Source organism: Lemur catta, chromosome 13 (assembly GCF_020740605.2).
Source record: "Lemur catta isolate mLemCat1 chromosome 13, mLemCat1.pri, whole genome shotgun sequence".
In the NCBI taxonomy this organism is placed as follows: domain Eukaryota; kingdom Metazoa; phylum Chordata; class Mammalia; order Primates; family Lemuridae; genus Lemur; species Lemur catta.
The window spans coordinates 38,934,893-38,960,675 of record NC_059140.1 but is presented as its reverse complement, the minus strand read 5'-3'; the positions used below and the strand labels follow the sequence as shown (position 1 = coordinate 38,960,675).

Sequence of the window (25,783 nt, the reverse complement as noted above, 5' to 3'; positions counted from 1 at the left end):
AGCTTATTTCAAGAACAGATTCCATGTGCCTAACCTTGTGTCTTCAAAAAAGCCAGCCTACCATAAACATTGTTTAAGTATTCTATCCATCAAATATGGGTTTGAAACTAAATCCATAAATTTTTAAGTTTAACTAGTTTGAAAGTCAAGTATATATGTTTGGGTAGTTTAAGAAAGTATAACATACCACAGCATTAGTAACTTTTTATTCTCAAATTGATAAAAGCATTTAACATATACTTTACAGTATAAACAAATTAAGTGATATACATTTTGCTTATAAAGTGACTTAAAGTATTTCAAGCATTATATAATTCAATTTGTACAAAAAGTAAATTTCCAAATAAAGCTTTGGTTAGTAGAACTTATGTACTGTCAAATCCATTTTCCAAAGTTGTTCAAGAAAAAAACTCCATCCATTAGCCACAGGTATTTCTCGTACAATCAAAGCTTTTTACTATTTAGAAAGGGGAAATATTACAATAATTGCTTTTAATTTTCAAGTCTGGATCAGCCTTTTTTCTTCTCATTAATATGTGGTTGCAGGGTAGAACACCACCATCACTTTTGAAAAACAAATTATGTACAAAATCATTTTTTACTTTATTCTTAGGAGGGTGTATTTTAAAAATAGATTAGATCTGTAAGACTGTTAGCTTCCATAACTACTGAGATACTTTTTAAAAGTCATACTACTGAAGAGAGCCATTTCAAGCATTAATGTATTCCACTGGGGGTAAATCACTTCTAATTTCCCTTAGGAGGATAATATCTACTAGCACTAGTGGCCAGAATCAAAGTTTATATAACTAAATGTAGCCCCAAACTTAACATTTTTACAGACTCTACAATGTATGGATTACCTTTATTCATATGAAAGTAATATAAAATGCTACCTAACTTAAATATCAGTTAAACCAAATTAACAATCACAAAACTATAGACATTTTCCTATTATAATTTTCCAGTTTACTAAGCAGTATTTACTCAAAATTGATTATGAACTTAAATATATCCTCTTTTAAATTTACTGTTTATGCTGAACTGTACACTGGTGGCTCCTTTTATGGTTTCTTAAAATTCTACTTACATAAATATGTAATTCCAAAATGGAAAAATGAGCCATCACTAAGATTTACTGGAGACTAATATTCTTTCATGGAAACGATTTATAAACATTTTAGACCTCTATGTTTAATTATTTCAATTTGGCTTTTTTAAATACATAAGCTTTTCATTTTGATTATTGTCTAATACTTCAAAACTAGTTTAAACAAAGACAAACAAAACCAAGGAGAACTGTTAAAGCATTCCTTGCTTTACACACAATGCCTCAAGTGCCACATACATAGTAATATATCACAAAAAAAGAATATGGTTTAGCAGATTACAGAGCAAACCTAGACATTTATACAAAGCTAAACACTGCCTCCTTTCTATTCCATTTATTGTCTTTTAATTTGATCTTGGCTCCGTGTATTATCCTTCTATAATAACCACTGTGTGACATTTATCAGTTTTCTGTGTTTATCAGTCTTCCAGTTACTTATATATACCTCTTTTTCTTTAAACTATGTAACATTTGAGAACATTCATTTAATCTTTTTCATTAGATATGATATACCCTACATTTTTCTTACAAAAAGCTCACTTTCCTGAGCTATATTAAACACCTTATAACAGGTGTATGTATAACTAAAGACCCTAAAATGTCAAGTTTACATTTTAAAAAATGCATAGAGAACATCTCAGAAAACCTATTAGTATTCATTTCTTGCGTATTATAATATAGAGGTTTTGTTTCCTTCAGACTATAAACTAATCTTTACAATTGGTTATTATTTTCACATCTGAACCACATTTTTAAAAAATTTTTCAGAGATTTGATTGCTATTAGGCTAAAGAAACAAATGGAGTTTTCTGACCAAAAATGATTCATGGATGGGTCTTCCAATAAACGACCCTTATATACTCACTGAAGATATCAAATTTCTGTGCCACAAAATAGAATTATATAAGAACTACAGCAAATAAATTTTTATTATAATACATTTGCTTGAAGTTAAGGTGCTATTCATCATGCCCTATATCATGCAGTCTTTACCAAGTGGGCATCATGTCTGGAAACCACACCCTACCAAGATGCTTGGACACTTCCCAATGAATCTGTTCCAAACTATACTTTTGGTCAGGAATTAATACTTCTTCCATAATGGATAACTGAGACAGGCGGCCACCGCACATCTTCACAAACTCAACAAAGGCACTACATGAGACTTCACATTCCCCTAGTCCAATAGCTGACAAATTTTTGCATCGCTCTGCAATGCGAATCAACTCTTCATCAAGTGGCCGCAATCCATTAGCACACACTACTAATTCAACTAGTCTAGGGCAAGTCATTCCCACACGGCCAAGCACATCTTTGCTCACTGATCTCCCAAAGTAAAGATGCGTGGCAGGTATTTCATAACGAAAAAATGGGTCAAATTCCTCTTCATATAAAAAAAAATACATCACTAAGTTCACTTTGGGTGAATGTCTGATGAAAGCATCCCAGCTGCTCTTCTGAATAGTATGGAAGTGTGTCTGTCCAGGATTCTCACTGACTATGTCAATGCGCAAATGTTCTAATCGAACATGTTTTTCAGAAGACAAAGCAAGTAGCAATTCATCGCTTAGTAAGTGGTAGTTCAGGGCTAGTTCTCGTAAGCCATGACACTGATCAGCCACACAAAGGATACCTTGAAAGAAAGAAAGAAAAAAAACTAATTATTTACAAGATTTTGTACAAATTCATCTGCTCAAAAATTCAATCACATGTATGTTGCACATGCTGTTTTATGAAAGTCTAAGTTAAAAAAAAGTACATGTTGCACAAAATTTTGCCATATTTGCCTTACCACAAAACTATACAATTTAAAATGTACTTATATAGTTGAATTAGTAAAAGGAAAGTCACATTTTAAATTATTAACTTTTTCTATAAGAAAATAAAACCAATTCTAAATCCAATACCTCAAAAAGAAATGAAGCTCACTTATCAACTCACAAAATAATAAATTATTAACTAACTCTGTCATTTTAGAAATATACCATGACTAAATAAGGTTTATCCCAGTAATGCACAGTGCCATAATTTTCATAAGAATTATTACCAACATTAAATTTACAGGTTAAGCAAGAAAAATTACATGATCACTACAAAAAAAGCCAAAGGACATTTTCTGAAATTCAAAACCTAATCCTAATAGAAATAGGGTAAGATGTAACCATATAAAACCATGATTTATGTTAACTAAATATAACATTTACAAAATAAAGATTTCCATCAAATAATCAGTGTCTAACTGCTAATGGTATATAATAAACATATCAAATTCTAAGAAAAAAATACCAAGATATCTACCACTAGATAAATGAATCAAAGATAACCACCCAATTCACATTAGTGGAAATACACACTATGACTTTTGAAGCTTTAACACACCCAGAAAGCAGTTCCTTAAATAGTTCCCTATACTTGTGGCACCATGCTTCATAACTGACTAAAACTATCATCCTATTAACAGATGACTTTGCCAAAGGTCAGTATTTGATCTCCGAAGTAGCCTTCTCTAAGAATTCTGCCCCAAAGAGGCACCCTATACTACCTGATAAATAACTCACTCAATCCATTTTTCTCATGTTTAGAAACAGGGATAGGAGCAAAACATACATCATATTTTCATCTACTGTTTACTGTATAAGTATGATATGACAGGTACTGGATATGTTATCTCACAAAAACTCAAAAAAATCTGGAAAACCAGATATTATTTCTATGTTGAAGTAGAGGCAGCCACCTAAAGACAGCAAAGCTGGAATACAAACACAGGCTAAGTGACTCTTAAGTTCATGCACTTAACCACTGCTTAAGAAGTGAAAAGACAAAGGCCATCAGTAAGCCAAAGCTTTCTAGCAGGGGAGAAGAAAGGCAATATAATCAGAGAAGAGATAAACGGAACCACCAGAATGAGTCACCAGAAGAAGGAGTAATGGACATCTGTGCTTCACTATTCAGACACGACAAAGTTTCTGTTCTCCACAAAATATGTATGTACTTTTAAACACACCCTGATCACTCAGGGTAACCTAAGCACATCCCTGTTCTTTGCAATCTCAAAAAGCTTGATATGTTAAATAAAAAGAAAGCAAAAACATGGGAAACATAATTAAAGATGCAAATAAAAGAAACTTTGAGATACCATTTAATAACTACTAAAGCAGTTGTGACAGGCATAAATCTAAAAATGGCCCTCAAGATTCCATGACCTAATGCCTGGCATCTGTGAATGTGATAAGGTATCTTACCCATGATTATGTTATATGGCATAGCTGGCCACATAAAATAAAGAGATTATCTCTGGGTGGTCCTAATTTAATCACATGACCCCTTTAGAAGCAGAGTTTTCTCTGGCTGCTCGCAGAAGAGGAAGTCAAAGAGATTCAAAGTGCAAATAGGACTTAATAAGTTATTGCTGGCTTTAAGATGGAGGGGGCCAAAAAATAGAGGGAGCCAAAAAAGAAAGAATATGGGTAGCCTCTAAGAGCAGAGAGAGAGCTCCAAGCAGCCTCTTGCTGACAGCCAGTAAGGAAATGGGATGTCAGTCCTACAGCCACAAAAAAATGAATTCAGCCAACAAACTGAATGAGTGTTGAAAGTGGATTCTTCTCTGGAGTCTCCAGATAAAAGCCCTCCCTGCCTGACACTTTGACTTCAGCCTTTTAAGACCCTAAGCAGAGAAGCCAGTTGAGCCATACCTACAGCTCTAACCTAAAGAACTGTGGAGCTAATAAACAGGTGTTGGTATAAGCTGCTACATTTGTAGTTAGTTATGCAGCAATGGAAAACTCATAAGTAGTTAGAAGTATTTAAATACAAAGGTAAAATAAAACTAGTGAACTATTATAATTCAATAAAAAAGACACATAACCTGATTAAAAATAGGCAAAGGATCTGAATAGACATTTCTCCAGAGAAGATATACAAATAGCCAATGGGCACATGAAAAGATATTCAACATCATTAGTCATCAAAAACAATGTAAATCAAACCACAATGAGATACTAGTTCACACCCATTACTAGGATGGCTATAATAAAAAAGACAAATAACAACTGTTAGTGAGGATATGGAAGTCAGAACTCTCATACACTGCTAGTAGGAATGTAAAATGGTGCAGCTGCTTTGGAATGGGCAAATGGAGTCACTACATGATCCAGCAATTCTACTACTAAGTACTTACCCAAGAGAAATTAAACCTTATGTCCACAAAAACTTGTATATGAATGTTCACAGCAGAATTACTCATAAGTCAAAAGGTGGAAACAATTCATCAACTGATAAATAAATGGTATATACAAACAATGGAATATTATTTGGAGATAAAAACAAATGAAGTTCTGATACATGATACAACATGGATGAACCCTGAAAATGCTAAATGAAAGAAGCCGGACACAAAAGACCATATATGACATGATTCCATTTTTATGAAAAGTCCAGGATAGGCAAATCTAAAGAGACAGAAAACAGATTAGTTGTTGCCTAGGACTGGTTGGGATGGGGATTTTAGTGGGCAACATCTAAGGGGTATGTGGTTACTTTTTGGGATAATGAAAATGATCCAAAATTGATTGTGGTAATGAATGCACTACTCTGTCAATATACTAAAAGTCAATAAATTGTACACGTAAAATGAGAATTGTATGGTATATGAATTATATTTAAATACAGCTGTTACAAAACTGGTGTATTACTGGTGGTATCATAAATTTATGCAACTCATTTGGGGAAAACAACATGGCAAGAAGTATAAAAAAGATTCAGACCCTTTGACTTAAGAATTTGTCTTAATGAAGAAATTAATAGCAGCAAATTGCTATCAGTGAAAATCATTAATTTTTTTTAGTCACAGCAAAAAAGTGGAAACAAGTTAGACATCCAACCTTGAAAGAACTATAATGCAAATGTTGTTTTATTAATAAGGTAGAATACTAAGTAACTAAATGTTCATTAGTTCAAGCTAATAATGACTGTCTAATATGTCAAGCACTGATGCTAGGACAGTAAAACTACAACAGGAAGAAGACATCCTTATCATAATAGGAGACAGCAAATTATTAAACAAGGGAATCAGAGAAGATTTACCAGAATGCAGTGAGACCTAAAAAATTAGGAAGATCTAAGTAAGACAAAAGGAGACTGGAAAAGGAAAGAGAATAGTATGTCCTATATGAATACCCAGACATGGAAGAAAACACAAGCATTCCAAAAACTGAAGGAGCTCAAAACACAATATGCAAGTAAGAGAATAAAAAAAGATGCCCAATAGATAAGGGCCAGATCATGTTGGACCTTGTAAGTTAAGAAAGAAGTTTGATTGTTCTCTAAAGCACAGTAAGAAGTTTTAAAGGAAAGTGGAGAAACATAAATTTATATTTCAGAACGATTACTCTGGCTGTAACATGGAAATTAGATTACTGAAGAGTGAGGCTGCAAATCAGGAAATCAGTTAAGAGGGTACTGCACAAAGATTATGGTGGCCTGGACCAGAGTAGTCAGGGCAGAGATGGAGAAAGGTAGAGATTCAAGGCATATTTTGGAGGAGTGGCCAGACCTCAGTGACTGAAGGGATGTAGAAAGAATGGGTAGAAGGAATCAAGGATATCTATCAGGTCCCTGATAACTAAATGGAGGTACCATTCACGAGACAATAAAGAGAGAAGAGCAGGAGATTTAGAAAGGGAGAAGGAAAGTTCTTTAGTCTGAAGTACTAGTGAAATATTCTACAGCACTGGGCTGTTGGCAGTTCAACACATAGCCCTGGAGTTCCAGAGACACCAGAATTAGGAGGTAACAGCATAAAGAACATAAGTGAAGCCATAGAAGATGATGACACTGCCCAGAATTTACAGAGTACAACAAAAAATGTAGCCAGTACAGAATACAGTGAAACACCAAAATTTAAAGAATGAAAAAAGAAACCAGCAAAGGAAACAGAGTTGGGAACAATCAGAGAGGAAGGAGGAAAATCAGGAGTGTGCTATCAAAAAGCAACAGTCACTAGTGTCAAATGGTGCCTAGAGGTCCAGTTATGGACAATTATAACAACTATACGAAATGGAAAAAGTTTGATAAAATGTTTGGTGAACAAAGTAGAATAGAAAATTGCCCATCATTTCAAATTAGAGAAAGAAACTGTCCAAATATGCAAAATATATATAGAAAATATGTAAATGTGTTAAATTTTCAACTAAAATCTTCTGTGATTATACTCTTCAATTAAAAAATATTAAAAATGTTCTTTCTCTTCCTTTCCTGCACAACTAGTCCAAAAGTCATTAGGTGGGACCAAGCAAGCTTATAGTATACTATCAGAACTGAGGTGTATATTTGATAAAAATAAATGAAGATGGGACATGCCAGGATAAAGAGAATAATAAGCTCACAGTTTCACAGAGAAACCAAAGACCCAAAAGCTCTCATAGTGTGTGGTAAATGCTATCAATTAGGTTTAGAGTGCTACAGAAACATGTAAGTAGAGGATCAAAACCAGAAAGGAGGAGGGGGATCAAAACAGGTAACACCTGAGCTGAATTCTGAAGCTTGGGATGGAGTTAGACGGAGAAGTAAAAAAAAATTTAGAAAGTATTCCACGGGGTACAGTGCACTGACCACACACAAAGGTAAAAATTATAGTTCCATAGGGCTCAAGTGAAAGCTAGCAATGAGTAAGAAGCAAAACAAGATTAAATAGATAGGTGGAGGTCAAAATACAAAGGACCTCGTACACTATGCAGCCAGGAGGCATGGACCTTACTCTCATAACAGACTGATACGGTAGATAGTAAAATGTGATCAGGGTCACATAGGAAGTTAACTGCCAAAACGTATTCTTAACTTCTATTTTATAATACCTTCAGTGATAATCTGTAAATGGCAGAGAAGGCTAGGAAAGCACAACAGTAGACTCGGCCATTCCTGTCACTAAGACCCTCCTTGTGGGAGACTTGGGAGACTAAACAAGCAATCTCCATCCAAGAGGGAATAGTTTCTTTGGGGGAAGGCCAGGTTTTAGTTATGGCAAGAAGGTAAGAAGTGTTTTGTAAAGAGATCAAAGATTTAACATTGTCCCTTAAAGCAGCAGTCCCCAATCTTTTTCCCACCAGGGACCAGTTTCATGGAAGCCAATTTTTCCATGGCCTGGGGGGTGGGGGTTGGTGGTGCAGAGCTCGGGTGTAGTGATGCACAGTCCATTTCCTAATAGGCCATGGCCCGGGGGTTGGGGGCTGTAGCCTTAAAGAACAGGGTTCCTAAGTAACACACCTAAAGGATTGGCAAAGATGTCAATAGTGGCAGGAGTCAGGAATGAAGCAGCAGAAACTATCAAGAAACTTGGGTTTATAATTACTTTTCAATACAAACTGTCTGGAATTTAAATAATCTCAAATGAATAATGTAGTAATGCTCAGAAAATTCTATACATGAGAAGACAAAGAGTTTTTATCATGCTATCCCCAATTTGATGGGCTCTCAGCTCCAAAATTCAATCTTAGGAACAGCATTATCTTGCAAAATATAAGGCAATCATTTAAGCACAACTCTTCTCCCTCTACATAGTGAGAAGCAAAACAATTATGTAACTGCTCTAACTCAAAACCTACCCTGTTAGCTCAACTACAATTAGAGAAAATTCTATTTTATCTGACTGGGCACCTCAGACAGACATCACAATTGTCCCTTCCTCTTTTTTTTTTCCTAATTTATTCATTTTCTAGCACACGTTGTACACAAATTACCAAATAAGATTAGAAAATAAGCTGAAAGGCACCGTAAAGGCTAGTTAACACTACTATGCTCTTGTATTACATTAAAAATATTTTTATGTGAAAGAGATGAAATAGTCATATTAACTAACCTGCCTTCAAGGTTAATGATCATAATTTTTCTTAATTTGATGAACAAATCAATACATTTTACTAAAATGTGTCTGGCAAAAAAACACAAAATACCTGCTGGAGAGACGTGAGGACAGCTGCTCATTTTCAGTAACTTAAGTGTATCACTGTTGTTGGCCACTAGTACTTTGAGGGATGGATCATCTACTGGAGTATCATCTATCTTAAGCGAGGACAGGGATTTAGAGTTTACAAATACAACTGTCAGTGCAGAGATAAAATGAGACTGAAAAGCAAAAAGGAAAAAAAAAAAACCAGTTTCAATTTTTAGAAATGAGAATTGAAGGGTTTCCATACAATACTAGATATGCCTCATATGAACTCTAATAATATATTTTATAACTGTTTCAGGGGTAGCACTCCTTCATTCTGTTGTTGAGAAATATGCTAAAAAGAGATGACTATCTGCCATCTTTGAGGACAGCCTTTTTACCTGTGGAAGAAAAATTGATTTCAAACCATTGCAAACCTCAGGATAAGTGGCCCTAAATCACAGCTACCATTGCCAAGTAAAAAGAGAAATTCTGGAACCCAGGGTGAGAATTACCTCTCAGATACTTCATTTCACCACATCTGGAAATCCTATTCTAGTGTTCTGGAACAACAAACCGCATTTTTTTCTGTTCGATAGTTATGACCATTAAAATAGTAATAACTGTAAACACAATCATTAAAAATTAATATCACAATCAATTCAAAAGCTATGAAAGGCTCACTGGGAACATGGGAGCTCATAAAAAATTTGATTCTAAAACAATCAAAATCATATTTAAATATGATTCCAAATGTAAAACTCCCAAATGTTACATTATTTACAGTATTTTCAATTTTCTACTTTATTTTAATGTATTTTGTTGATAAATGTACCAATGAGTATCATTCAATGTATCATATACATATAAGCATCTGCTGGACACAGAATCTTACCTAAAGGAACCACTATAGAGAAACAGGAATTAAAGCATGCTCAAGGTACGCAACTCTTAATCACAGTTAAGCAGCTTTATAACCAATGGGTAAAGAATCCAGGGAAGTAAAAAACAAAGGCCAATACATGCTTTAACACATTCCTCTATATAACCAACTTCACTCTCTACTTAGCTTTATAAATTCTCTAAAGCAGTGAAAAAGGATGAGGGCAGGCTCATAGCCAAGAAAGTGTAATGAAACATTACCTTCTTGGTCACATTCCCTTATTTACTTTTCCCTACTGTGATTAAATAACTGGCTAACTACTTAAATTTTGATGAACTATTTAACTACTTAAATGATAACATCTTCTGCCTAGTATTTTCATATGAAACTCAATTACATTTTGTACAATCACATTTCTTCACTAGTATGCTCAAGACTGCATCACTGACATCCTTCTCCATTTCTCCAATTTAGCTCTAGTCAGATTTCTTCTATGTTCTCTTCGGTTCTCTCAGGATTTCCAAAATATAGCAACACCCTATTTCAATCTCCTACAAAAGCCATAAAAATAAAACAAAAAAAGGAGAACAATATGAGCATCCTAGACCCATTTAATAAGGAAAGCAGTCTTAGCTGCATCAGTATTTCCTAATTAGTATGCACAGCAATACCCCTGAGTAATAAGACAAAAAGGAAATTAAATTATGTTCAACATATCTTTTAATGTGGTATATCTTATATATAGCATATGTGTGATAGGTATATTTGTTTTAACTATGGTAGGTACGTTGAAAATGCAATTGAGAACATTTCATTCCCACATGAAGCTTGAAGATGATACTATTCTGTGTAACTGTTTCTTAGAGCAAAGTCCTTGAACCATCTTAATCAGAATCTCCTGGACTGCTTGCAGATGAAACACTGTGACCCCAAACAAAAAATTTTTTTTTCTAGTGTGGCAGTCAGTGTGTTAGAAGGGTGTCTGTAGTTTAGTTTCCAGTATTACTGAATATTAACCTACTGAACATTAGCTAACATCCTCAGGGGCCTTTATCAGTTGCCTTTCTAAAACTGCATCCTTATTTTTTTATTTGAAAAGAAGACTAATTATGCATAGGATCATGTTAGAACATATGCATGAATATAAAGTTAATTCTTCACCAAAAAAAATTGTAGTCTTGAAATAAAATCTGTAAGTTAATCTAAACTGTACTAACTTTGCTCAAGAATAAATCTTCACAGAACACTTGCCAGAAGATTTTATAAGTAAGCTATACCTGTTCTCAATACTGGCAGTCTCTACTTTTGATTCTAACTTCACCACTCTGTTCTGAAAGCCCAAAAAGGAGCATCTATCGTGTGTCCTTTTTCTAATATGCCTTGTTTTTAAGTTTTACTTACCTACTTTCTTTTAGCACTTCCTATAGAATCCTCTGTAAATTCATATACCCTTTAACTTTACCAATGAAGAAGTACAAGGTGACTAAAAAAAAGAAAAGCTGGCCAGGCATGGTGGCTCATGCCTACAATCGCAGAGACTCAGGATGCCAAGGCGGAAGGATCACTTGAGGCCAGAAATTCGAGATTAGCCTGGGCAACACAGTGAGACTTTGTTTCTGCAAAAAATTTTAAAAATCAGCTGGGCATGGTGGCATGCTTCTGTAGTACCAGCTACTCGGGAGGCTGAGGCAGGAGGATCACTTGAGCCCAGAAGTTCAAGGCTGCAGTGAGCTATGATTGTGCCACTGCACTCCAGCCTGGGTGAAAGAGTAAGACCATCTCAACAAAAGAAAAGAAAAAAAAGAAAATAGAAAAGCCTTCAAAAAAATACTATCTCTTAAGCATTCTAAATGGTGACCGTTTTCCATTATGTATATATACTACTTTTCTTACACTCTCACTGTCAATACAAAAAAGAGTAGGCTTTCCCTGGATTTCTCAGTAACAGATAATAAAACAAAACCAGCAGATACCTTTGGTAAATCCATAAAGCTTGGTCGGGCAGTTGAAATAAGTCCAAGTGTTTTTAAAGAGCAGTTCACAAGTTGTGATAATATATCACAAGCTGCTTCAGCTGATTCTTTGCTGCTGTCCACCTTGGAAAAGAAAACACCATTTACCCATGCACATATTTACATGTCTCGGTGCATATCCTAATTTCATAAAAGCAAGAAACATAGTTATTAGTATATTTCATTATAACTTAAAGAATAGTTATTGTTTCAATCATTCACCCTCATCTACAACTTCAGCCTTTTCTGAGTCTCTCTGAAAAATTATAAGGGCAATTGTCAAGACAGCTTTCATTATAATAAAATACATACTTAATGTTGAAAGAACTTGGCTTTTGCATTGATTTATTCCAAAATGACTGTATAAACTAATAGAGTAAATCAATTTATAGTCTTTGAAAAATAATTATATATTTGGTAGTGGATGAAAAGATGTAATGTAAACACAGGGTGTTCCAAAAATCTCTACACAAAGGAAAAATTTTGTAAAATTTTGTAATGAATATTTTGTAAATAAAGGTACATTTAGCTACAATTTCCCATTTTCCCTATGTATGGCAACTTTTTGGGACACCCGGTATAGTTCCTACGGTACACATTCACTCAGAATGTTCAGGTGAATCACAACCTAGGATTCATCATTAATGTTAGTAATAGAAAGATGAATGCAAAGTAAAATGAGAGATTCCAACCAGTCAGGCATGAAAATCTGAGCCAAATAAGCTGTATATTCTTCTACATAGACATTTCCTGGGGGAAGGGTAATATGGCCAAACTCCACAACGATTCAAGAAGGAGCCCTTCTATCAAAAAGTTAGTTTGCTCCCTGGGCTAAAAAGCATCTTAGAATAGTTAACAGAAACATCATTAGTTTAACTTTCAAATTCATGTACATTATTTTATACCAAAAATGTTAAATGCTGGTTGTAAAACTAATGTATGAATTTATATTACAGTTTCAGAGCTGTTTATATGTGGTCCCATGACCAGCAGCATCAACATTACCTAGGAACTTGTTAGACATGCAAAGTCTCAGGCCCAACCCAGATGATCTGAATCTGAGACTCAGCAATCTTTAGCTTTACAAGTCCTCCAGGTGATTGTGATGCACACAGAGTTTGAGAACCATTGTTCTACACTAATAATTCTGACTACAAACCTCTTTGGCCCATAGTCAGTGATGACTTAAAACATTATCAGGAGAACCCAGAAGAATTCTGTGATGTGGCTCTTTTTGTAAATTATTTCCTCAGGAAAATAAGCAATCTCTAATAAAAATGCTAAACTTATATAGCATGGATGGTTTTGTGAAGGTTATACAAGTTGTATACACCTGAACTGTGTCAGAGGGCTGTAAAAGAGAAATAAAGATGACTGGCCAACCTACTAGATGGAATTGATTTTTAAGACCTATCAGATGATAGACCCCATTTCACTTATCTCATCACTGCATGATGTCCGATACCTTCCCTCTAGCACAGAAAAGAAACAAACAGTTCTCTTTAGCATTCTTTCATGTACCCTTTTCTATTTCTCTCTAAATAAAACCTTTTATGTAAAGTTTCTATTCCTCCTTTTTACTCGAAGGTCTCATATCTAAAAGCCATCAATAAACAATACTCAGTCCCCGTTAGACAGAAATAGTAATTAAGTTCTACTCAGTTATAATCTCCCCAATTTTTATTTATCATATATTTCTTTTCCTCAGACTTGTTCACAATAATTCAATGTAACTACAGCTTTGATCAATGAGCTACGTTTATTTAGTGGCTGCTTTTGCTCTTTTAACAATTAATAATTATAATATAATGGAGTAATTTAGCTCCATCAATTATCACAATATTTTGTGACAGCTTGTAAGGCATGCAATAATTCTAAATTTTTAAGCACTTTCCCTAAATAGACAAATATTTTAAAGACATAAGAAGACATACTGGCTTAGGACACAAAAGCCACTAACAATGACTTAGTTTTTAAAAGAAGCATTTAAAATATTACCTTGAAGCTGACATATTGTAGATGATTTGAATGTCTTTTAATAATCTGTTTGATCAGCTCTGGATGTGTAGCTTTCAAATAAGATGTAGCTGGTTGATTCAGTTCAAATTCAAAACATCTCCACAAGTCAGGCATGTGAAATACCTGGTTCCAGTTGCGGCAAACTTGTGAAGCATGAGCCCGGTCAAGAAGAGGCAAATACTTAAATATTTGGAGAATAATGTCCTGAAGGAGATTACCCCAATCACAAGTCTGAGAATGCTCATTTGTAGTCCTCAGTTTCTTGGATTTCTCTGCAGTACCTTCTTCTGATGAATTACGGTCACTATCTCTTCCTCCTCGTTTCATCCTATTCAGAAAAATGCATCATTTTTTTTTCATTCTACTTAACTTTTGAATAGAAATAAATTCAAAATTCATACTTCTATCACTAGGATGTGAATATGTATTTATATATACAAACAATAGGAAGAACTGGATAAGTAATTGAAGGAGAAGAATATCAAAACAAACTATAATGAAAAATGGTGATAAAGACCAACTATGATTTTACAAATGCTACACATTTTTGGCAGGTGTTTTTAAACATTTACATTTATGGTGTACTACTTGGGGGGAAGTTTACTGTGACTTTGAAATTAAACCAAGAATTTCTATTTCAGAAGTTGTGTTCAACTAACTAAAATGAATATAAAAGGGAAACTATAGTGATACTTTCTAAAGGCTTCTTAAAAGTCATCTAAAGATATGTGCTATATTTGAGTTCTTGAATTCAAGGCCATCCAGAGTCCCAAGAACTTCCAGAAAGGATGTGAATTAAGTAGCCAACAGATCTTCCACACTGAATAGTCTGCAATATGTGTTACTGCCAGACATTTCCAACCTCTGCTTAAAATAAGTAAATCCACCCCTACTATGCATTGTTTGGTCTGGAATGTTGTTTCTTCTTAAAACACATCACTTACTGGTGTAATATTTTCCCCAAGTTGTGTTTCTGACTTATACCTATGTGTTTATTCTATGCATTCTTAATACCTTCATTCCATTTGATTCTTTGAAAGGTAAGTCTTTTTACGGCAAAATAGTATGGTTAAAGAGAATGGGCTCTAGAACCAGGCTCCTTGGGTTTGAATCCTGGCTCTACCTCTCACTGGCTACATGGCTTTGAGCAAATTACTTGCATTTCCTGTGCTTCAGTTTGCAAAATGGGAATAATAAGACATAGGGTTTTCGTGAGGAATAAAACAGTATATAAAGGCTTTTGAAAAGAGAGATGATTGTTGGAACTCCAGTAAAAGAAAGCAGTCCAGTACTAAAGACATTAAAGTGCCAGACACAGTAAAGACAGAGGTTACCAACCAGAAGGCAAAGAATAATCCTATTTTTGTTTTAAAATGAAGTGTGTGTGAGAGAGCAAGCAAGCGTGAGCACGCAGTCTTGTGTTTGAGAAACACACACTGGAAGTAGATTCACCAAATTATTACAGTAACCAACAGTGGCTGGTGGGATTACAGGTGATTTTTTTTTTACACATTTCTTTTAATGTCAATGCATTACATTCTAATCAGATTTTTTTTAAAAAAAAAGCCTCGTTTTGGACAGGCACAGTGGCTCACACCTGTAATCCTAGCACTCTGGGAGGCCGAGGCAGATCACTTGAGGCCAGGCGTTCAAGACCAGCCTAAGCAAGAGCGAGATCCCATCTCTACCAAAAATATAAAAAATTAGCCTGGCACTGTGGAGCATGCCTGTACTCCCAGCTACTTGGGAGGCTGAGGCAGGAGGACCGCTTGAGCCCAGAAGTTTGAGGTTGCAGAGAGCTATGATGACACCACTGCACTCTAGCCCAGGAGACAGAGTAAGACTCTATCTCAAAAACAAAGAGTCTTGCTTTGATTTGCTAGTTGGAAGAGAAGTATAGCCGGCCCTAAACTAAATGGGGTAACTGCAGACACTCACTAGTACTCTTATTTAGAGCCTGCAATGCTTTTCTTTTGTTCCTAGAAAACAGTTCTGGCAGGATACTGGTTTGCACCTAAACTTGGGGTCACAGCCTTTCAAAAGGATGGCGTGTGGCTCCAATTCTCCTCTGGCATATCAGCACATAGGAATTTCTGGTTCCTGTGTGGATGATGGATGTGCATATGCATGCCTATAAACCAAGTATGTTTCTGCAGACTTTCTCCATCCAGCAGGTAGCAAAACTTATAAAAGAGGACTGGGGGCTGGAGAGTAGAAAGAGAATGGCAGCGGCCATTGGACTTCATGCCATCAAAGTCAGTCCACGAGGTCTTAGCACATGTGCAATAAACTGCCTATTCATCATGGCTCCTACTTCCAACTATGTGAATAAAGTGAAGCAAATGATGTTTATCTTATTGAGCAGGGGGACAGAATGGGAGAAAACAGAATGACAGATGTGATAGCAAGAGGGTAGTTTTAGGGAAGACTGCAACTTATGTGTGAATTTAAAAAGAGTTTTCTTAAATGTGTTTAAAGAAAAGGTAGTATACTCTACAGTGTAATTTTTAATATAAAAAACACTCTCCTAATAATAATGACCCACTAGAGGTTAAGATAACATTGTCATTATGACCCATTTTTCTGCTTTAACTTATCCTGAAGGCTTACTTTAATGTTGGTATATAAAATTTGGGTCAAAGAACAAAGTGTTTGCCACCCAGGGCTTATAGTTTCTCTTCTGACTACCTAAAACTACTCAGAATTTTGAGATACAGAGATTTAAAAAAGAATGAGGCAGCCTTCATAATTTCTACACCTTACTATAGAATGCTGATTGCCTGCTTCTGAAGAAAAGTCTTCTAAAACCAGAACTATTCAACTTAAAGATGGAATGACTCATTTTACTTTAGCGTGTATGGATATACAAAAATAACATGGTAGCCTTATTCCCATAATATTTGTTACTATCTTGCTGGTCATAACAATAGAAATTTTCTTTTGTATATTACAGCCCTACTTTAAATAAAGCATATTTCAGTACTTTTGGGAGAAAGAAGTCGACAAATATTTTAAGAAGTATGCAAAACTAAGGTACAGTTATCTCTTGCCTTAGATATAAAAAGACTATCTGATCACCAAAGTATATTTTAAGCACTTACTAGTTTATGAGTAGCCGAACAAGTCTCTAAATTGTCATATCTACTATAACTGTAATGTCTTAATTATAGTACATTAAGCAATAGAAAATATGTAGGGCCAAATTCCAATAAAGATGGCCTCTGTTCTAACCTCATTAATGCACAAATATAAAACAGAAGTGAGTGAGCACCTAATAAAAATTTAAAAAGTCAACTTTTCCAAGTTGGTATCATTTACACATGCAAAAATTTACAGTGCTTCCAAAAGTATTTTACTAAATCTATTTACACATGAAGCTCTGCTGTAAATAAGTTAAACAATTCAGAGCACCCACCAGTCTGTAAATAATTTGCATCAATGTACTTTATATTTCCTACTTTTAATCTAAGTGAAAACACCTCTTACATTTGAACAAAAGGAGTGCGGAGAACCAAGCTACACAATAACGCCAAGGAGACTCTAGAATACCAAAACCAGGCCTCTTCCGGGCTCTGGTAGTTTAATTTCCTACAATTCCAGGCCCCAAATAATGCAACTTGAGCCCCTAGAGCTTTTTGGTGAGGAACTGATATTACTACAAAGTGCCAAAAAGCAAACTAATGAGGAAAGACTACAGACTAGCTGAGCAGCACAGGGAGTTAGGGAGCTAACTAAACATTTCCATAAACTGAAAGGAACAGTCAGATGAAGAGAGGAAGAGAACACTTAGCTGCGTGACCCTCATTGTATCAGGCACTTCTATGTACACTGGGCGTGCAGTTGATTTTAAAAGCCCATTTGTATTTAGCTCTAAAACGCTTTGGCATCACATTTCCTTTATGTTTTGCTTTGACTAGTATCAAAATTAATATGCATTCTTTGGCTGAAATACAATAAAACAATAGAAAAACGTCAACTCTCAGAACTGAATGGTAGGGAGAGCATGGGGATGAAAATTAGTCCAGCGGTCACACATAGATAACTGAAGCGGCACTTTAATAAATATTTCAAGGATAGCAGAAACTAACACTTTTTTTTCAAGTTAAGTGTCTAAAAGATCTGGACCACTCGACTGGACAGTACTGGCAACACCAGAATAATGACCATCTCTCTCACCGCGTTCTTAGCTTGGAGACGCAGACCTATTTTGCTGGGCTGCTTCCCGATCGCTGCCCGCAACAGGCTGCTCCCGCTGAAGTGGGCGGAAAGCTGTTCATCACAAGTTGACCAAGTTTCCCACCTGGCTACGCGGCGGGGGTGTCCCCTCCTCCCCGCGCCACCTCCACGGATTGGCTTTCCCTAACTTAACCAACGCGCCCGCCCCGCCAGTGTGCTTTGACATCTTGGCGCCTCTCACTTCTCAGGCTCCCAGCACCGGCGCTGCTGACGCCGGGAGAGCCTCGCGGGCCCCACGGTGCCTGTCGCCACCCGGGCCAAGGGTAACAAAGGCGGGCGAGAGCCGCGCCACTCGCACCACGCCTTGTTGACATGTTTTAAAGCAGGCACTGCGGGGAAACGCCCCCAGGCAGGCCCCAAGGTCTGCTGCCGCGCCCCCCGCCGCGCCCGGCGCTCCCGAGGCCCGGCCCGCGCGCGCCCGCGCCCCCCGGCCTGCGCGCTCCCGCCACCCCGCGCCCCCGGCCCACCCGCAAGCGCTCGGCGGACCTCCGACCCCGGCCCCGACGTGGCAGCGGGGCGCGGCCCTGCCCCTCCGCCGTTACCTGCTGCCGGGGGCGGCTTCCTCCACACACCGCCCGGTGCTCCGAGGACGGCGGCGGCGGCCGGTCCCGCGGCTCTCACAGCAGGCCCCCCGGGGCCCCCGCTCCGCGCTCCCGCCGCCGCGTCCCCCCGCGCTCCGCCCGCATCCGAGGCGCTGGTCCCGCGGCGGGCGCCAACGCGGCTCCACCTTTGCGGCTCTGGCTGCCCAAGAAGAAGCCTTCCTTCCGAGTCCCGCGCCGTCCGCGTTCTGGTACCGGGACCCCGGTCGCAGCGAGAGACTTCCTCCGCGAGCCGCGGCCACCACCAACGTCCCTGCGCCTCGGCCCACGAACCGAGTCCAAAATGGCGCCCAGGGCTCGCGGGCGCGCGCTTTCCTGGGCGCGTCTCCGCCCGAGAGGGGCGGGGCGGGGCCGCGCCCAGGCGGGAGCGCGCGCGGCGGCCGGCCCCGCCTCCCGGTTCCAGAAGGGCAGTCCTCCGCCTTCCTGCCCGAGGCGTGACGCCTGCGTTGAGGGGATTTTTTTGTTTTGGAGCGGAATGTGGGAGGGCTGGAGCTAGCTAGTTGCCGAAGAGACTCTCTGCAGTTGAAACTGGAAAGTTTAGGGAGGTGGAGCAGAAAAAAGGAAGGAGGGCGTGTCTCCGGAGAGTGCTGTAACTGGGCCGCCCGTTCCAGGGGCAGGACGCTAAGCAGCGGCTGCCGCCGGCGACACACCTCGGAGGCGCGGCCCTCGGACGGCCGCCCCGGCGCCTCGCGACCCAGGGCTCAGGGTGGGCTCTACGGGGGGCCACGCAGGTGTGCACGTATGTGGTGTTTGAAAAACTCCAAGGAAATACATCAGGATGGTGACAGTGTTAACACTGAGCTTACAGATGGTTTTTTGAAAAAATTATTTGGATTTTCCAGTTTTTCCATTAATAAAATAATTTTTATCATCAGAGTTAGTACTTCTTAAAAATCACCTTTGCTTTATGAAGCGGAATCCCTGAAATTTGTAAGTAGCCTTCTGAAACACAATGGGGCAAGTGTAAAGTAGACGGCTATTTAACAGAGAACCTCTGCTGAAGCCTCTCGTAAGGTAAGGCCACTTTGTGGGTGACTGCTACCTGGTTGACTTGTTTTAAAAGTTCGGATTTTTGGATACTGGGCTTTCTTAAGGTTAGAAACGTCCTTAGGTGCAAAATCTAACTTGAATCACGCACCATTCCTCCCTACCCCTCAAAAAAAAAGAGAGAAAGTAATTTTCCATCTAAAGATGTCTGAAGTCTCTGACCCTTGCATAAGAGACTGGAAGGCAGTGATGCCCAGGGGCCTCTCCCTTCTTCCTTTTCCCCAAGAAATTGAGCTAGGAAGCCATATGTAAAATTGCATTAAGATTCAATGTGGAGAAACGCCAGTGTTTTTTAGGGGTTTTTTTGTTTGTTTTTTTTTTAAAGAAAAGAAAAACTTGTGCTTATTTTTAAATGTATTGTGTCATCAAGATCAGTGGCATGGGAGTTAGGGGAGAGGGTGGCTGTTGAACAGATTGATCTAGCAGGGCGAAATGTTTTATTACTGACCCTGTTTGGAATTACCAGTGCATGTGATAATAAAAATTGGACCAACAATTAGTCAGCTTTATTATTGTTTTTAAATTCTCCATAGAAACTGTACCCCCTCTGCTAGGGGTAGACCACTCCCATACCCATCCCTACCTTGGTACACCAATGAACAGGATGGATTATGTTATGTTGCAGAAGTTCCTTACATACCATCTTGGCATTACATGTTTTTTTTATGAACTTTACAGTTTTTAGGAGTACTATTCCAGTATTTTGTAGAATGCCCTTCAACTGGAGTTTGTCTCATATTTTTCTCATAGTTAGACATGGGCTATGGGTACTTGGGAGGAAGACCACAAAGGTACAAAGTACCATTCTCATCATATCATATCAACGTGACTTATCCCTGTTGATGTCAACATTAATTAGAGACTGAGGTCAAATTGCTTCACTGTAAAGTTACTTTTTTCCCTTTCTTTCCATACTGTTCTCTTTGGAAGGAAGTCACTATGCACAGCCAACATTGAAGAGATGGGAGTTATGCATCATCTATTTGAAGAGAGGAATGTCTACATAAATTACTTGGAATTTTTCAGCCTTGGGAGGTTTGCCTTTGTGTCTCTTAATTTTATATTTTTATCTCTTTATTATTGTCTTTGTAATTTCCTCAGATTGTTCTTCCAAGTCACTGATTCTTTCTCTAACTCTGTTTAGTCTCTGTTAAGACAATGTTTGCCTATGTTTTGTATTTCTAAAAGTTTTATTTGGTTCTTTTCCTCATCTTCCTGGTCTTTCTTGATGTTCTTTTCTCTTGTTTTGAATTCTTTCTATTTTTCTTTAATCATTTAAATCATATGATTACTAACTGGAGGTCTAATTCTGATATGTGTCAATGTTTGCTCATGGTGGGTTGTTCCTCCTGTATTTTATGATTTTTGGATTGTGAGTTCATAGTCTGAAACTTTAGCAGTAGAAATTTTGTACAACCTAGTTAAGGGTGTGGCAGTCCAGAGATGTTTTATGTTTGTTTCTGCTAAGTGCTATAGGGTATTATAAGCTTGGAACTTTTTATAATAATTTTTTGACATCTGGCTCTTGGGTTGTAATAAGAATATAAATCCAAATCCGTGTCTGAGTGAGTAAGAACAAGCCTATGGTTATGAGATCTCAAAAAGATTTTTTAAAACCTAGAGCCCAAGCTAAGACATATTAGTTTACTGTTCGTTTTCTGTGCCCTGTACCAGCCATTCCTTGAAGAGGATAAAGCTCTTCAAAATTTCTGCTTTATGCAGGCATCTCAATTACAGCTTCTCTTGAAAACTCATTTTCTGTCCCTACAGAGCATTAAAACCCAAGTCACCATCTCTTCAGACAGTCCTTTCCCACCAATCCTTCTATTTTGGTTTTAAGGACCTAATACTCCCATCAATATACTCTCAATGTCTCTTACTGCCCTTTCATATTTTTTTCGCTTTTTCTCCCTTTGCTATATTACATATTTATTTCTTTATTAGAGACAGGGTCTCACTCAATCACTGGAGTGCAGTGGCATAGCTCACTGTAACCTCCAACCCCTGGGCTCAAGTGATCTTCGTGCTTCAGGCTCCAGGGTAGCTAGGACTACAGTCATGCAACACCATGCCTAGCTGATTTTTTTTTTTTTTTTTGGTAGAGACAGGGTTTCACTATGTTGCCCAGGCTTGGTCTTGAACTCCTGGCCTCAAGCAATCCTCCTACCTCGGCCTCCTAAATTGTTCAGATTATAGGTGTGAGCCTTGTGCCCAGCCATATATTACATATTATCTTTTGACTCGATGTTTTCCTCTTTGACTCTCTAAAATTTATATCAGTTATTAAAAATTCCATTTATAATTTTTTATATATCTAATTTTAACCATTTTTAATAAATGTTACATACATGCATGATTTAAAATATATATAACTATATGGTAAATAGAAGTGAACCAACAGAAAGCTGCAATAATAATTTTAATTTCTGATGAAATGGAACTCAATCCAAATAATAATATTATAAGGGAAAAGATGCATTAATAAAAGTAACTACTGATAAAAGGAATAACAGAGCAAGAAGATAGCATCATCATAAGTATATATGTGCCTCACAATGCACAAAATGCATAAAGCAACAACTGATGGAACTGCAGGAAGAAAAAGGTAGATCAACAACTGAAGATTTTCAAACATCCCTTTCAGAAACTGAAAGACCACGCAGGCAAAATATAAGTAGTCATTGTAGATCTAAACAATACAATTAATAACTTTAATCTCTTAGATAGATAGAATTTTATGCTGCAGAAACAGTCATTGTAGAGAAACAAAACACTTTTAAAAAATGGATCATATATTAGGCCACAAAGGAAACTTAAAGTAAATTCCAAAGGTTTAGCATCATACAGACTGCATTTGTGAACCACAATGCAAATGTTAGAAATGAATAATGAAAGGAAAGCTAAGAATGCCATTTGTTATCAAAGCCCTTTCCTCCCAAATACCTGTAGGCCCTCATGGAATTACAGGTGAGCCCTGTCAGACTTCTAAGAGTGAATACTTTCTTATCCAAATTGAGAAAAAAGATGAAGACATAAAGCACCCCAGGTCATTTTTTGAAAGTAGTATAATTGTGATTCCCAAACCAAATATGGAAAAGGAAAGAAAACTATAGCCCCATTTTTCTCTATGAAAATAAATGTAAAAATTCTAAAAGAAATATAGGTTGAACATCCCTATCTGCCTAGACTTAAGCCGTACTGTGACTGAAAAAAACTGTCATGAGGAATAAGTGGGTAGTTAGATGTCACAGAGGAGGGAAGGGAGGGAAGAATCTTTTTTTTGTTTGTTTGTTTGGTGTTTTTTTGAGACAGAGTCTCACTCTGTTGCCTTCTCAGCAGCAAGAGCTGTGATGTTTTCTCTTGTTGGCCTAAGCAGCAGAAACGCCTTACCAAAGGGGCACTAACACAATATGTGGAATTGTCCTCTTCTCACCAGGACTTTGGCTTAGTCCCTTGAAAAGCAAGGACCCAGGCAAGCACTGAAACACTCTTGACTTTTTTCTGGGCCTGGCATGCATTACAAGAGGCATCACACTAGCTGCAAATGGTTCTCTTTTTAGCCTTGCAGATGGAAAAAGATTCTGTTAGATTCCAGATTGCCCTCATGCTCCCTATGATTATTCTGCCATCATAACACAGTGTCCCTGACAGATGTCCATCAGCCCAGTCTCTATTTGAATAGCCCCAGTGTTGTGTTCACTAATTGCCAAGGATGTTTGTTCTGCTGCCAAACACAGGGATTTATTGGAATATTCTTTTGCAGGTGTAGCCAAAATATATTTCTTTGTTATTTTTGCTCATGGCCTTTACTTCGCTTTTAAATGATGTTAAGCCATGCTACTTCTAAACATGTTGCATTTTGCCTATACAAGATGTAGGTTTAAGGGACCTCAGCTCCTATCATGTCCACTTTGCCAATCAGTTCCATCCATGTTGGTTAAAATTGAATCCAGGAGAGCAAAGCCCTCTTTAGCTGCCTGTTTTTCAACAGTCCCCTGTATAATTCCACAGCAGCAGATATTTGGTTCCTTGCCATCAGGCCCCAGGTTGCGCCCAGGTATAGGATGTCTGTGTGCACACACTTTACTTACTAAAAGGCATGGACATCTTCAGCTTCAACTGCAGCTATTCTTTCCAGGTGGACACTTTCACAGAGCTCTTTAACTGACCCCAATAATACCTTCTTCTGCAATTCCATCAGATGTTCTTGCTTTTTGTTCACATCCTCCATGAGAACGTTTAGGAATGAAATCCCATGCATATTTGCAGCATTATGTTCCATGCTGCCCCTTCTGCTTCTCTGATAAATGACTCTTTGAGACAAAATATGCTTTCTAATTGCTGCATTTTAGTTCTTGGTTCTTTCCTATCATGTCTTGGATATAATGGTGAGATTGTACTTCTTTGCATTAAAATATCCACATCACCTTTTCATTCATGCTGTGTGCAGTGGTACACCAATATTGGACCCATTTTTCCATTAGTGAACTTGAGAATTACAGGACCCCTTCTCTTCTGGACCTCTGCATGAGGTCTCTCAACTGTGGTGTCAGACCAGTGAGTCTCCTGCCAAGCCCCCTTTCTAGGTTCTGGGGACATATTTCTTCTCTTTCCAGGAACTCGGCATTCTGGTACTACATGCTGTGCTCCATTAAATCAAAGCTTTCTATTGATACTACCTTATTCATGGCCAGACACCGAGTCATTTGTTCCCTCTTCAGTAATTGAGAGAGGGTGGTGACTGATGTACGTGAATGGACGTGGAAGGCTGGTCAGTGCTTTCCAGCTCATCTTCATAAAGCACTGATTGCAGTTGTCCCCTTGCTCAAAAGCATTCAGTGTTTCCCTCTTTGCAAGGTTGAAGGCAAATTCTTAGGCCTGGAACTTAAGCTTATGTGTAACCTGTTCTTTATTCAACTCATCTTCTATGACTTTTTTTTTTCTTTTTACTGAAGTGTAATTTATAAATGATAAAGTACACAGATCTTAAGTGCACAGTGTAATGAATTTCTACCCTGTATGTGCCTGTGTAACCCCCACCCTGATCAAGATTTAAAACCTCCCGGCATCCCACTGCTCCGCCACGTGGCCTCCCGGTCAGTGCCCTCTCAAAGGTAACCACCATTCCGAATTCTACTGCCATAGACTTGCCTGTTGTTAGAACTTTGTGTAAATGGAATCATACAGTATGTGCTCTGGCAAGTCAGCTTAACTAAACCTTTTTTTTTTTTTCTTTTTTAGAGCCAGGGTCTCACTGTGTTGCCCAGGCTGGTCTTGGACTCCTGGGCTCAAGGGAGCCTCCTGCCTCAGGACCACTGCACCAGGCAACTAAACCATTTTCATTGTAAGCCACCTCTTTGTGTGCTAATCCTATCTATAATTAGATCGTAAACTCCTCAAAGGAAAGAAGTGTGTTTCATGATGCCGATGAAAGCCTTCATCAACCCCTCCCCAGACCACACGCATAGCATCCCTGGTCTTTTCCGGAATGGTGTCTTTCAAGCTGCCTTCCGACCTGCTTCCTGCGTCACCTTCCTAAAGCACACGTGGGGCGGGGCTCTTGCTCACAAACATCCAACGACAGATGATGAAACCAAACTGTTGAGAATGAGATTCCAGGCCAGCACTGTTCATTACCGGTATACGCAAGCCACATATGTAATTTCAAATTTTCTAGAAGCCACATTGAAAAAAAATAAAAAGGAACAGGCGAAATGAAATTTTAATAATTTATTTAACCCAGTATATCCAAAATATTATCCTCTCCATGTGTAATCAATATAAAAATTGAGGCATTTTCCATTCTTTTTCTCTGTGAGACTCGGTTGCCTCCTCTCTAAAAGGATACCAGTCCTGCGCAGGTTTGTGGAAGATGATAATGGGATAATGCACGCAAAGCCCGCTGATTCCTTTCCTATTGCGGCTGTAACTAATTACCACAGACTTGGGGGC

At 38.0% G+C, this 25,783-nt stretch overlaps 1 protein-coding gene and 1 long non-coding RNA gene across 2 annotated transcripts; one reads left to right on the top strand and one right to left on the bottom strand.

The window, feature by feature from the left end:
- Positions 1-190: 190 nt before the first annotated feature.
- On the bottom strand, positions 191-19,095 carry FBXL3 (F-box and leucine rich repeat protein 3). Its single transcript, XM_045566741.1, has 5 exons — positions 18,728-19,095; positions 13,929-14,277; positions 11,892-12,014; positions 9,058-9,229; positions 191-2,744 (listed from the first exon to the last, which is right to left on the bottom strand). Exons 2-5 carry the CDS (start codon positions 14,274-14,276, stop codon positions 2,101-2,103), a joined length of 1,287 nt encoding a protein of 428 aa, XP_045422697.1. The 5' UTR covers position 14,277; positions 18,728-19,095; the 3' UTR covers positions 191-2,100.
- Positions 19,096-19,606: 511 nt separating this feature from the next.
- LOC123649303 lies at positions 19,607-25,549 on the top strand. Its single transcript, XR_006738958.1, has 3 exons — positions 19,607-19,798; positions 20,762-20,866; positions 25,073-25,549. It is a non-coding gene; the product is annotated as an uncharacterized LOC123649303 (long non-coding RNA).
- The last annotated feature ends 234 nt before the right edge of the window (positions 25,550-25,783 follow it).